We start from the raw sequence: 14992 nt of genomic DNA, 5'->3' as shown, positions 1-14992 counted from the left end.
TTATAATGTATGTTCAACATCTAAAACCTTTAATGAATTTTCTTTTGCCCAAATTTAAAATAATAACAACAGTAAGAACTTTTCGTTTTTTAATCCTACTTAAGGGTCTTTCAGGAAGGAAAGGTCAAATTACATGAAACATTTTCAAAAGATAGAATAAAATCCATGAAAAATTGGAATTTGAGTCAATGATACGGCTAGAAGGAAAAAATTATAGTTGAAAAAGAGTACCTAAAGTGCTGTTAATCCTATCATAATGTAGCTGGCTGTCATCAGGATTTGTATCATGAAAAAAAAATTCTAGTGAAGGTCCCTGAATTTTCTGTGTTTGTCCATTAACCGGGCAATGGGGAAGCTGTGGGCTATAAATCTTGTGAACTAGAAGTATGTAGGACTTATAGCAATCATAAATTCTGCGTAATGTTAGTATGAGAAAAGTCAGGTAAAGGGAGACAGTGGCGTCGTTGATGGGGACAAGGGGGTAGGGCAGTTGCCCTCTAATAATTAAAAAAATATATAATTTATTAAGTAGCTTTTAAACTGTTGCTCGTTTTAAGTGTCAAATTTGTTCTTTACTTTGAGCAGACAATTTCTCTCTAATTAATCCATGCTCGTTTTTAACATAAGAAAACCGACAAAAATAGGGGTCCATTGCACTTCATAATATCAGGGGCGTAAATTGCTATGGGGCAGGGGGGGGGCAGTTGCAACCCCAGACCTCGTTTTGCCCCCCCAGACCTGATTTTACCCCCCCCCCCCCAGATTTTTTTAGATTATACCCTTATTTATCCTTCATCCGAATAAAAATACAAATTTTATCGAATACAAAATCTTATACGAAATGACGCGTATCCCGGAGCCTCGTGTTTTCTCTAGCATTGTCAAGTAAAGATAGTAACCCGGAGCCTCGTGTTTTCTCTAGCATTGTCAAGTAAAGATAGTATTGAATGAATTCATTTGTTGAATAAGAGTGTGCGATGAGTCAGAGAAAAATAATCGATATTTTTAAACCTAGTCAACCGGCTAAAAAAGCTAAGTTGGTGGATAGTGTAGCAGCAACCGAGGCAGCAACAGAAGCTGGCCCACGTGAGGTGTGTAATTTTGCCATTTATGGTTTGACTAATATAAACTTATAGCCTTTGCTTCATGCAATAAATTCCATGCGAACTGAAGTTTAGCCTACAGAAGTAAGATCTTAATATTGCGCTACAACTTTGGATTAATGTATAAATCGCAAACTTTGTGGGGAAAATGATATAACCGAGCATATAACAAACAATTATAGATATAGAGGTGTCATTCAAGGAGGGGGGGAGGCTAGGACTTCAGAGATGACTACAGGGACTACAGCCTGATTTATCAGACATAATTTATGGCAAAGAGTTTTGGAAGAGCTTAAGAGAATGAAAAAGCATTAAATGCTTTCCTAAGGCCCAACCATTTTTGCCAGGCGGCCGCTCGCCATTATTTATACCTCTTGTTATATTCTCACCCTAGAAACTGGGTATGGTGCAAAAAGGGAATGAAAAAGACCTAAAATACATTTGAATTGACAGTTTTAGTATAAACAAAAATTGCTGCTTCGTGACAAAATTCTACTTTTTAAAGTTAAATCGGCTGTTATTGCGAGGCATTTGCTTCACGTCAGCGTGCTTCATCCAAAACAAAATTTACGACTTGCACTCCTAGATTTTGCTGATAAGCTAGATAAGTAGGAGAATTTTGTTGTATTGAGTTGCTAAGTTTCTTTTTCGGATTATGTTATCGTTTAATTTACGAAATTCTACTCGTAGTTAAACTGACAAAAAACGATATATATGTTTTAACCCTTTTAAATTTCAGTTGACTAGCTTAGACTATTTTACCGAATTCTAAAAACTGAGAATTTGAGCATTTGGAGGCGATTAAACATGCAGAAGATGCTAGAGCTTATTAAATGATCAGTCGAAAGATATTTGTATGCTATCGTCAATTTTGGCGGAAATAAAGCTGTTATTATAAATGAGAGAAAAAGCACCCTATTTAATAGACCACCCCGTTATTAATCATGAAATAACAAAAACGAAAACTATTAAGGGCAAAATGCCAATACGTAACACTAAACGGTAGCAGAAAAGCTAATTAGAAGCTAGGAGCAGGGGCGTCACTATCACTTTTTTTGGGGGGGGGGGGGGCGAGCACGACGAAAGTTTTCCAACAAAACCAAAACTGTACCAACGGAAAAAAGGTTTAGAGTGGCGAAAGTTTCTGTATAAATGGAAGTAAATGGCTTGAAAACAGTATTTTTTTGCTGCGGAGCGTTGGAAATTCTAGAAATATTTACTAAGAAAGTCTATTATTCCTTATGTCTCCTAGACACCTATTTAAGGGAACAACTCTTTCAGAGCTATCGGCCTCTGAATAAAGTTAAAACGTTTAAAAGTTAAAGCACTGGATTTTTTTCTAGGGTGGAAGTGTAGCCGATGCATCGGATACGATATTGAGAGGCAATCTTGACATCTCCCACCATAAAAGGGAGGCACCCAACCAGCCAAAGCTAGCCGAATACCACAAAACAAACGGTCGCCGTTTTTCTGCTAAAGCATATGAGAAAAAACCATGGATAGAATACTCTATTAAAGAAGACGCCATTTACTGCTTTTGCTGTCGGCACTTTTCCTTAACAAGAAATCAGGGAAATACTTCTGATAATGTAGTGTTTGTCGACACAGGAATGAATAACTGGAAAATACTATTCGAAAGGATTGAAAAACACGAGGCTTCAGAAGCTCATAACGAAGCAAATCGCAGCTGGACCAAATATAAAGCAATTGAGTGTGGCACATCTAAGTCAATAGATACAACTCTCTATTCAAAACAGAAGGAAGCCATAGCGGAAAATCGTATGCATTTAGTCACACTTGCGAAAGTGGCATGTGCCCTAGCACGCCAAGGGCTCCCATTTCGAGGTCATGATGAACACAACGACTCAAAATCGAGTTGAATTTATAGAAATACTAGAATTTATGACAGAGGGAAACCCAGAACTTCAGATAACACTAACACGTCGGTATGAAGCTATATGAGTCCCGACTCCCAAAATAGTCTTATAAGCATACTGGCTGACCTCTTGCAAGAAGAAACAAGATACTCTATTAAGAAATATTGGGCAATCTGCGAAGATGAAACGAAAGATATGTCGAAAAAAGAGCAGCTTGGTTTAATTATTTGGTTTATTGATAGTAATGCTATCATCCGAGAGGAGACATTCGGAAGTACACATCTTGAACTATTAGTTGCAGTATCTCGTGCTAAAGCAATCAAGGCTCTTGTTGAAAGGCACGGACTGGATTAGAACACCTCTGTGGCTCAAGGCTATGATGGTGCGAGCGTCATGAGCGGCGCATGTAATGGTGTTCAGGCTATTCTTAAAGGATTTGCACCACAAGCTAGGTATATTCATTGTCACGCCCATCGCCTAAATCTTGTGCTTGTGCAGTCAATAGCTTCTTTTCTGGAGGTTAGAAACTTCTTTTCTTGCATACAGGCATTATATGTCTTTCTCAGCCGAAGTGCGCCACGTCACGAACTTTTCCTTCGAACCCAACAAGAAGGCGAAGAAAAGAAGATTGAGCTCGAGCGGCTAGCCGACACTCGATGGTGCTATTGGTTTTTCTCAATTCAGAAGATCCGGATACGTTTAGGTGCTATTCTCGAAACATTAAAGGTTATTTCGGATGAAGCCAATTCAACAGAGGACCGTTCTGAAGCTTCTGGGTTGCTGGCAACAATTGATGCCAAATTCTTACTCATTCTTGAAATAATGAGCAGTATCCTTGGTCCAATAGATATTGCATCCAGACAACTCCAGTCCAAGAGCCTCGTTCTTTCAGGCGTAAATTCTCTGCTTCAAGCAGTTCAACAACAGGTTCTAGAGCTCCGATCTGAAGAGCGTAGGTTTAAGATGGTCGAAGCAACGAAAAGCTTATGCAAGCAGCACTCAATCCAAATAGAAAAGCCTAGACGCTCGGTTGCTATAAGCAGACGCCTTCTCGATTTTTACGTCGAAACCACTGTCAGTGCCAGAGCACGAAATCGAACAGAAGAGGATCGTGACATTTTTCAAACTTATAGGTCGGACATTTTATACTTCATAGTCGACCGAGTAACTTCGGAGCTGAGACAAAGGTTTGGTGAAAACTCCTCAGTAATCCAAGGCTTAGAAGCGTTTGAGCCAAGTTCACCGAAGTTCCTGGATGCACGTCTAATACAAGACTTTGTACGTGACTTTCCTACATTATTAGTAAACGAGTTGAAGTTTGAGTTGGAGATAGCCTTGGCAAAATCTTATTTACAAAGGATGAAACCAGAATGCCCATTAAAAGCTCTTGCCCACCTCTACATGAACAAAGACGCCTTTGCTGTCATCTCGGAAGCTTTCGAAATTTGCTTTGACGCTCCCCGTTTCAATTGCCTCTAACGAGAGATTTTTTTCAACGCTTAAGAGGGTTAAGACATATCTCAGAACAACCAAGACTTATGAGTAACATAGCGATCTGTTAGTTATAACAACACAGCCGGAAAAAGCGAAAAAGACTGATAATAACATTGCCGTCAACAATTTTGCTTCCCTGAAGCACCGACGTTTCCAATTAGAATAGTGGCTCTCTCCGGATACTTCAGTCGTGATTCAAACAAATTTATGATTTATTTGTTTAATTTTGTTTATGTACTTGAATTTTTGTATATCGAATTGTGTTCTAAACTTTGTTATCCAAAGAATTTTAAGTTGGCTACCGCTTAATTTGGCTTGATTTCCCTCTCCTTTGGATTTTTGCTAATTCAACCCACTTGAGGCTGCCTATTGAGACATGGAATTTGCCCCTCCCCAGATTTTTTTTTCATATCCGCCAGTGCGCTTCGCGCCAGAAAACCCTGTTCTAGGCCTTCACTCAATTCAATTCTTAACAAAACAAAATGACATTTCCTAATTTTAAATTTTCTTTTTTGGCTTAGATCCTTCACAGCACAATATATGTTTTTAAGTAATTTGCTTCCTTTAAAAGGAGTCTAAGAGGTCCAATATAAGGGATAATACAGCTTTTAATAATATTTCAAAAATATCCGCTACTTTGCGGCAGGAAATGCTCTTTCCAAGCCATTCACTCGCTCTGAATTAGAAACTTTCACCAATTCAAACTTTTTCTTTTTTTTTAACAGAATATAATCAGCATAGTTTTGTACTTTCCTCACAAAGTAAAAGTGAAAATTTGCAAATCTTCTTCCGTGAGGTGGCAAAAATTTTTGAAGTTTGCCCCCTCCAGAATTTTTCTGAATTTACGCCACTGCATAATATGTTCCACATTCATATTTTTCCAAATATACTGCCTTTGAAATTGAAACCTTATCATCAAGTAAAAATGTCAGTCTAGTTAATGGCAAAATTGAAAAACGTTCTATTTTCCTGTTTCGCCACATTTGCTCAGTTCAATTTTTACCCTTGATATTTAAGGTGCTTTTACTTCCTAACATAAGACACTTCAGGATTAGATTCTCTTGTTTTAAAACTTTCAAAAGTGGAAATGAATACACCCTCTACATCTGCAAATAGGACAGAAATGGAATTATTGAAGAATAAGAAGGTAGATATAGTGAATATAATTTTCTGAATGAAAAAGAAAATAAGACTTAGTGCTTTTTATAATGATATTTGTACTATCAAACAGTTCGTGGTAACGAACTGTAAGTAAGGGCGACCCTTCTCAATAGTAACCGAGATTCTAAAAAACAGAATCAAAATCAAAAGAATTGACTTTTATGTTGATTTTAAATATATAAATTTTGTTATGTTAGTTATACCCATCAATGGCTACAAGCCTGAGAAAATTTGCCTGATATTCAAAAAAAAGGGGGAAAGAACCTCTAAAATTCATATAATCTTAATGAAAATCAAACCATCAGACTCAGCGTATCAGAGAACCTTACTGTAGAGGTTTCAAGCTCCTATCGGCAAAAGTGTGGAATTTTGTACTTTTTGCCAGAAGAAAGATCACGGATGCGTGTTTTTTTCTCCAGGGGTGATCGTATCGACCCAGTGGGCCTAGAACATCGGGAGAGGGCTCATTCTAATGAAATCTAAAAGTTCTAGTGCCCTTTTTAAGTGAAAAAAAAATTGGAGGGCAACTAGGTCCCCTCCCACACCACTTTTTTCCCCAAGATCGTCTGATCAAAAATTCTGAGATTGCTATTTTGTTCAGCATGCTTGGAAGGAATCATAACTACGTTTTTGGAGATAACATGACCCCCATAGCCCCTGTGGAAAGGTCTAAGTTATAAAATTTGTCCATTGTCTACATATAGTATTTGCATAGTATTAGTATTTTGAAAAGTATGCATACATTTCTCGGGTGAGAAGGGGAGGACAAATGTTTTGCTGAGGGGACTTTCCAGAGGGAGAATTTTATATGGAGTGGGAATATCCCAGGGGGGTGAACTTTTCAGGGCAAATTGTATACTGAGGGAATTTATAAGAATTCCTATACGAAATTTCTTTATATCTCTTGCTCTCTCTTTACTGAATCAATTTAACGCGTGGAGCTGTAAAGGGTAATTGTCCGGGGTAAATTTTCACCAGGATTGAATTGTCAAGAGGATATTTCCGTTGGAAGGGGATTTATCCGAGGAGGCGGAGCCAGATTTCCTGGCGTTATTTAAAAAACAATCAGAAATTAAATAAAAAAAGTGCTTTTAAAAGAGCCATTTATTCTAATTAAACGGAGTTTGTGATTCAGTGTTCATTCTTAAGAAATTTGAACAAAATTCGAACTTTAGCGTAAAGAGTGAGGTATTGACGAGGGGGCGAACCCCCTCATATACATAATGTTCGTTTTAAGTTTTATTGTTGCTGCTTACTTTCAGTTGAAAAAAGTAGTTTTTTTATTTAACAGGCATTCAAACGATATTCAGTGTACCCCTCCCCCCTCCTGAAATGTATACCCCCCATACTCTGATTTACGCAAGGAAAACTTTTGTCCATTTTGTATAGAATTTAATAAAAAATTTTAAACAAAGATACAAAGGGGAAGGTAATTTTCAAACTCTAGGAGTCAATTATACCTTTCAATTGGTATCCCTGGTAATTTTTAATTAATTTAAGGTTTTTGCCGCAATGATGCCAAGAATTGTTCAGTTTTCTGGATATTCTTTGTAAAGGAAGGCCCAAAGGATAACTTAATATTTCTAACTTTATTTTTCAAATACTTTCAAGTTTGGAATACGGTCAGTATTTAAATGCGAGGAATTTGTCACAATATAATGTTAAACAATGTGTGGTAATATTTTGACATCTTTACTTAGACAACACTATTGCGCTGCCAATGATTTTTGTTTCGGCTTTATGTGGCCCGCTGATATCAATGCTAGAATTGAGCTTGGTTCAATTATGAGATTGAGCATCCTGTCCTGGTTCTGGGGGTTAGGGAAGGTGGAGAGGGATATGTACTGCAGTATTAGTGGTGAATCTGGCTGAAAAAACCGACTGTGTAGGACATGTACCTTCGCCTACCCGAAGGCTTGTTTAAGTTTTTCTACTGTCGTCTGCAGCAGCTCATTGCCGATAATTTTAGTAAAACCAAGCACCAGCACTTATATTTATGATTGTTTAATGTGTGTGTACTGTTTATAATGTATTGCGTAATGTTTTTAGATTCACCAAGTAGCGTGTTTGTTAATTAGTTACTTTTCTTCACAACCGCTTGAATAGCACCTACTCCTATAGCACCCCCCCCCATAAAAACACAAATACTTTAGCTACGCCCCTGAATGGAGACACTATTTTTAAGTGGCATGAGAGTGAGTCAACTAAACCAGCTCTACTAAAGAGCGCAGACCAAGTAGGTTTTCTTATTAATAACGTCGATTTATTCCTTGTGACGATCTAAAGTGAATAAAAATTACCTAGAGTATAAGTTTCATTCATATCTTGATTTCAGATGCTTAAATAAAATGACAAACAGATAGAATATGAGCGATATGACTTACCTCATGTGAGCCATTTCTTGGCCTTGTAGTAAAATTATGTCTGACAATCGTTTCACTTCCTCTTGAAGCTTTGTACCATCGGAATTTGTTGAATCCACTGAAGGGGGTGTTGGAATTGGGTGATGATGATTGCCAATTAAAAATTCGTCAGAATGATCTTTCAAAGATTCTAAAGCTGTTTTAAGTTTATTATTACCACTGAACATTTCTGGAGAAGTTTCCTTTGAAATATCTTCTGGTTGTACTGGTGGATCTGCTGTGCCATTCGCAAACATAGATTCAACGATAGGGGTAGAATCATCTCCATTTTCATGAACCTGATTTTCTTTATGGAGTTGATCTGCAATGAGTTTCGGTTCTCTTATGAATTCTGGGTCATTTTCAGGGTTAGTGATATCGATAGATTCTGCCAGAACGTGTGATAGACAAGCATAAATGCAGACTAATTGCAGCTTCATCTAAAAAACGAACAAGGAATTAGCAACTTTCTGCAGAAGCCGGCCAAATTTATTTCGTTTCCTGAGATTATCTCAGTGCACAAGATAGATTTAAGATTTTAAAGCTATAAATGCATTAACTTGGCAGATTGTGTAAGCAGTATCTATATTTCGGTCTTTAATTTAGAATTGTAGACACAGTATTCTAGCTCGGATAGCTCGCTTGGCATACGAATAACACGGTGATAAACACTTTTTTTTAAGAAAAACATGGAACGAAATACTGGATGTAGGCACATATTTTCAGATAAGGTAGTCTTGTTTTAACTATTCAGATCATGCTTAGGACATTTTTCCCAGGCAAGAGTCCAAACAGTTTGTGGTAACCAACTGTAAGTAAGGAGCGACCAAGCTCAATAGTAACCGAAACTCTAAAAACAGAATTTTGATATCAATAGATACATCAAAAGAATCAGACTTTTATGCTGATTTCAAATATAGAAGTTTCATCAAGTTTAGTCTCACGCATCAAAAGTCCCTGAGAAAATTTGCCTTATTTTCGAAAGGGAAAACATCCTCTAAAAGTCATAGGACTTTAATGAAAATAACACCATCAGATTCGGCGTATCAGAGATCCCTACTTTAGCAGTTTCAAGCTCCTATCTATAAAAATGTGGAATTTTGTAAATTTTTGCCAGAAGAAAGATCACGGATGCGTGCTTATTTTATTTTTTTCCCAGGGGTGATCGTATCGACTCAGTGGTCCTAGAATATCGCAGGAGGGCTCATTCGAACGAAAATTATTAGTTATAGTGCCCTTTCTAAGTGACCAAAAAAAAATGGAGGGTAACTAGGCCCCCTCCCACGCTCATTTTTTCCCCAAAGTCACCCGATCAAAATTTTGAGATAGCCATTTTGTTGAGCATGGTCAAAAATACAATAACTATGTCTTTGACGATGACTTAAATCCCTTGTACAAGAATTATCTGAGTGATAGATCATATGAAACAAAAGGAATGTAATGAAAGTGGAGAAAGCATTGAAATATGAACTAAGGAGGTGTAAAGTAGAGGCCAAGGATAAAATTGCCGAGGATCTGGAAGATACAGTTAGACGGCATAATACTAAAATATTTTACTGGCATGCCAATAAATTGAGAGGGAGTAGTCAATCAGGACTTGGCCCTTTAAAGATAGGAATGGGACCACAATTAGTGATAAGGAAAGAATTAAAGAGAAATGGGCAAAACATTTTAAGAATTTTCTAAACTGAGATACAGTTACAGGAAAAGATATAGAGGAAAATGAAAAAGTTTGTGATACCTTGGATGTGAAGGAAAATTTGTTTTGTGAGGAAGAATTAATGACAGTACTTAAAGGATTAAAAAATAATAAGGCTCCAGGTGCTGATAGGGTAGTAAATGAGTTTCTTAAATATGGTGGCTCTGAGGTTAGAAATAAGTTACTGAAGATTATGAATATGATTTTTGAAAAAAGGGGAAGTACCTAGTGATTTTAGGAAAACCTTAATTAAGCCACTGTATAAGAAAGATGATAAGATTGAGTGTGGTAATTATCGAGGCATTAGTCTGGTCTCTGTAGGTAGCAAATTACTTAGTAATATGATACTTTTTAGACCGAGAGATGCCATAGACAAAGTTTTAAGAGAAGAACAGTGCGGTTTTAGAAAAGGTAGAGGATTCGTCGACCAAATTCCCACTCTTATAGTCAGGGTGACAAGCCAGGCTATCTCGCTTATTTCTAGTCGGGGGTACGACGGAAAAAGGTTTGTATGAAAATTACGTCATAGGTAGACTGAAAAACGCCAAAGCCGAATATGTAAGGGGTACTTCGTATGAGTTGGCAAACCAGAGATACCTAAATTTAACCGAAAGGTTTCCGGAAATTGACATCTATCGATGTGCTATGAGCTGAAACTGCAAAAATCCCAGGCGTCGCTACAACTTTTTGTCTTTTTTGTTTCGCGTTACAAAGAAGAAACAAAAGAATTAATAAAGATTGGTAATGCTATAGCAACACTTTGTGTGGAAACCTGAAATTTTTGGCAGATTGTTAATCCAATGGTTCTGTATGAAATGACAGTCATTGTAATTTAGTCCCTTTTGCGTGTATTTGCAAGTCTGTATAGCCAGTGTGGTGTAGCCTAGCCTAGGCTACAGGAAGAGGGCTGTTCTTGTGGTTACTAAGTTCATCCCAGTTCTTATGGCTACTAAGCCTACCCAGGCTTACTAAGGTACAGAATCTTATTTTTTTAAATCATTTCATTGCCAGAGTCTGGTTTGTAGCCTACAGGCTTGCTAGACGATGCAATTTTGGGCCCCAAATTAAAGCCCTGGGTATAAATTTAGAATTGTGACTCCTGATAAAGAGACATGTGTATACTAAGACTGATATACTAATGAGAATACTAGGCCACGAGCTGCTACCATATCCCCCTGCTCTGTTTGAAATTACAGCCAGTGGCAAAACCGTGCTAAAAACCGGCAGCAAATGTGCTATGATGGAGTTCCTAAAAATCTCTCCTGCCATCGAGAAGTGGCCAGTAGTGTCCAAGTTCCCGGGACGCGGGAAGTCTGGGGGTCGTAGTTGATTTTATGCTACTGATCAGAAGTCAACCCCCTCGAAAAGACGAAATCTTGACGGACTTCGCTAAAAGAACGTTGGAGAGTCTCATAAAAAAACAGCCGAAAGAGACGACCCAGCTACATATTGTAGCTGATCGCTATGATGGCGTGCTCTAGGATTTAGTGGGCTGCGAAGTTGTCTCTCTAAAAGACAGTAGTGGCTGCCACGAACGGCGGGGATCTCGTCCCGGCAAAACCTTTTCCGTTCGTCAACATATGTTTCTTGACTGCTGGGACTCGATCCTGCTGGATTCAAAAAGCAAAGCGAAACTGATAGAGTGCTTGTTTTAGGTCTACTCTGAGATTGATAGGAAAACATTACCATTCCCTGTTTACCTATCCGGAGGGTTTCCTGACAGGACCAAAGTTTTGGAACTTAAACCAGAGAGTAGTGGTGAGAGAGTAGTGCAGAGAGTAGTGGGAAACAGCAGTTTTACGGCTGACTTGAGCTGCACTCACGAGGAAGTAGACACTCGTGATGTCCTTCACGCAGCGTTCTGTGTTAAAACTGGATGTTAAGACGTGAATATCAAAGCCAATGACACCGATATCGTCGTCATCTTGCTTCAGTCTTTTTCAAAAATTGAGGCACAAACCAGTGCAACACCAAACATCTGGGTTTGCTTCAAGGACAAAGCTGTTTATGTCACGGAGCTGGCAAATGGACTCCCTCCGTCTTTGGTGAACTCTGTGGCATTTTTGTATTGTTTCACCGGATGTGATACAGTAAGCTACTTCTATTCAAAAGGCAAGAAAACGATAAAGAAAGCAGCAATGCCCTGGTTAACCAAAATTTTTGCTGTGACTGACCAGGTTTCAAGAGACATACAAGAGGCCATTGAACTCGAGGATGAAATTGTGAAGTTGAGTCGGGATATTTTGATCGCGTCGTATGGAAAAAATGAAAACTTTGAATGTTTAAACGATCCGCGAGTTCACTTGTTTCCGCGTCGTAAAATACTGAAGAGCCTACCTCCAACAGACGACTCGTTCAAGTTCCACGTCAAAAGATGTATTTTTCAATGGTCTGTGATGCTACAGGCGCTTGTGCCTAGTCCCATCTACTTTTCTCCCTTAGATTTTGGGTGGGAGTTAAAAGCCGGAAAAGTTTTACCCAGGAAATCGACTCTTGCAGCCTGGCCATCTACCATTCAAAAAGTTTCACCGTACTGCAAGTGTAAAAACTGTGGACAAAAATGCCCCTGTGCAGCTAGGGGCTGCGATATTTTGTGCTCCTGTTGTGGAAAATGTCGCAAAGGGGAGTTTAGTTCTGACAAGGAATAGTTATTCTGCATGGGAGTTGTTGATTTGAAGGGACGATGGGTAGTGGGCTGCTTTAGTAATTCGATAGCTTTTTCATGTCATCATTTATTCGGATTTCTGTTTTAAGTAATTCGTAATACCTTGGTTAATAAACTCTTTGTTTGCCATGACATCTGTGTAGAGCTTCGCTAGCTTTTTGTCTGAGATTTAGCGTTGCAGTAAATAAAAAAAGTTAGTGTGTTGTGGTTGAAAAGACATTCCTTGGCCTCCGGGCATCTTGGATACTGCTGCCTTAGTCGTTGATACTCGAGTTTCTGCGAAAAAAGGCGCATCAGACTCACTGGAACAACAATGTCCACTGAGGAGCCATACACAAGTTGTGAAACCCTAAGTTTCGTGGTGTTTGTCGCCTCGTACGAATGTGCCCTTGTTATTTTTCGAATCAGCAAGGTCGATTGAGGGGGGGGGGGGGGAAGGCCCATTTTAATCGATACCTTTTTCCGTTGGGGTATATATCACATTTTTTAATTCTGGCGCCCTGACTATTAGGTTAATAATTAAGAAATACCTGAGTTGTCAAAGACCTTTGGTCCTTAGTTTTATAGATTATGAGCAAGCGTTCAATTCTGTTGATAGAAGAGCTTCAGCAAAGGTTTTATCCTAGTATGGTATACCAGACAAATACATTAAAGTGATTAGTGCAATGTACGAGAATAACACTGCTGTGGTTAAGATAGGAAATGAGGTTAGCAGCTGGTTTTGATTTAAATCAGGAGTTAAGCAGGATTGTGTTCTATCCCCTTTTATATGTATTATTTTAATGGACTTATATTAAGGAGCACAGGAAAGACAATGGGAGACCACGGATACAAATGGGGAGGAAAAAGTCTCCTGTACTTAGATTATGCTAATGATTTAAGCATCCTAGAGGAAAGTGTGGGCAAAATGAATGAACTTATAGAGGTTTTGCGAGTTCAGGGTGCTAGAATAGGCTTGAAAATTAATGTTAAGAAGACTAAGTCACTAAGGCTAGGAATAAGTGAGGATGAAAAGGTGACGCTGGGTAATGAAAAGATTGATCAAGTGGGCAGCTTCACTTACCTTGGTAGAAGGATTAGTAAAGATCGTGGGAGCAGTGAAGATGTTAAAGTAGAATAGCCAAGGCTCAGGGTGTTTTTTCACAATTAAAAAAAGTTTGAAAGAATAGGAAGATAAGTCTGCAAACCAAGATTAGAATATTAGAAGCTACAATGATGATAGTGGTCAGATATGGCTCTGAAGCATGGGCGCTTCGAAAAGCGGATGAAGATTTGCTAGGTGTTTTCCAGAGAAATCGCTTAAGGATCGTTCTGGGTACCCGGCTGACTGACCGTATTTCAAACAATAGGCTGTAAGAAAAATGTAATTCAATACCGCTCTCTAGGCCTATAATGAAAGAAAGGTTGAAATGGTTAGGGCACGCTGTGCAGATGAAGGATGACAAATTGTCGGATATTTCTTTTCGGTCAACCGTCTAGGCCTAAACGGAAAACATGTCGTCCTCAGTAGAAAGGCCTTATTGAGTCGTGGCAGTACAAAATTCGGTTATCAAAAGAATGTATCTCGTGTCAGTACACCTAATATGGGCATAGAGTCCCTAGGGAGAAAGATTGCGTAATCGCTCAATGACCTCTTTCTCCAGGTGTGTTGTTGTTGCTCGAGGCGAATGTTATGCCGTCCAGGAATTTGGAACACCTGTGCGGTCGACCTCAATTCACCTATCGTGAATCAATAATTCCCCTTAGAAACAACAAATTAATTCCCCTTTCTTGACAGATCAATCAACCAATGACATCATCTGTCAGACTTTAAAAATTTTCGCCTAGAAACGATTCTCCAGGAATAGATCCAAGTCATTAATGTCTTTGCCTCGGAAACAACTCTTTTGGTCGAACTCCAAAGGATATTAATAACCAAACACCATGGAAACAATTCTCCAAGAAACATCTTAGCGATGAATTGTTTTAGCGCGGGAATCAGGTTTCTTATTAATTTGAAATGCATTAGCGCAGAGATGCCAAAAACAAAAGGAACACGCTGAATTACGTTTAGGGATTATTTGGGCGAAACTGTTTTAGATAGGTTATGGGATTATTTCGGCGAAACAGTTAGAAGAGAATTTGAGGGTCAAACTCTGTGGTCGTTATAATACACAAGTTCCATTTGAACAGTGTTGTGAGGTCCTCTACCCCAACCCCAAAGGGTTCCAATCCCCCTACCCGAACCCCGAAGGAAGTCCCCAGGCCCTCAAAGGTCCACCGGGCTCCCAAAGGGCCACCCGGCCCTTAAGGGTTCCCCAGACCCCCCGGGCACAAAAGGGCACCTCCCCCCCCTTTGGCCCCCAAAGGGCCCCTCCTCCCCCTTTGGCCCCCAAAGGGCCCCTCTCCCTCCATCTCCTCCCCCTCCCCTCCCCCTCCCCTCCCCTCCTCCCCCTCCCCTCCCCTCCCCCTCCCCCATTTTTTTTTATATTTTTGTGCATTGAGACAAAGAACGACCCCCTCCCCACGCCCCCCTCTAAAAGGGCCCCCGGCACCCAAAGGCCTGATTTTTCAGTTCATTTTTGAATTTCTTTCGTTGAAATGCAAGGGTT

General features: G+C 39.2%; 1 protein-coding gene across 1 annotated transcript in view; it reads right to left on the bottom strand.

Moving 5' to 3' along the window:
* Positions 1-14992, bottom strand: part of LOC148950355 (uncharacterized) — a 114459-nt gene that overhangs the window by 28053 nt on the left and 71414 nt on the right. The window contains exon 2 of the mRNA XM_089092342.1: positions 8020-8477. Within this exon, the coding sequence (XP_088948468.1) occupies positions 8020-8477 (458 nt within the window). The remainder of the gene's footprint in view (positions 1-8019; positions 8478-14992) is intronic.

Source organism: Artemia sp. Qi Xiang Cuo, chromosome 7 (genome assembly GCF_049724085.1).
Source record: "Artemia sp. Qi Xiang Cuo chromosome 7, ASM4972408v1, whole genome shotgun sequence".
NCBI lineage: Eukaryota > Metazoa > Arthropoda > Branchiopoda > Anostraca > Artemiidae > Artemia > Artemia sp. Qi Xiang Cuo.
The sequence above is the reverse complement of the archived record's forward strand: the minus strand, read 5'-3'. Positions and strand labels throughout refer to the sequence as shown.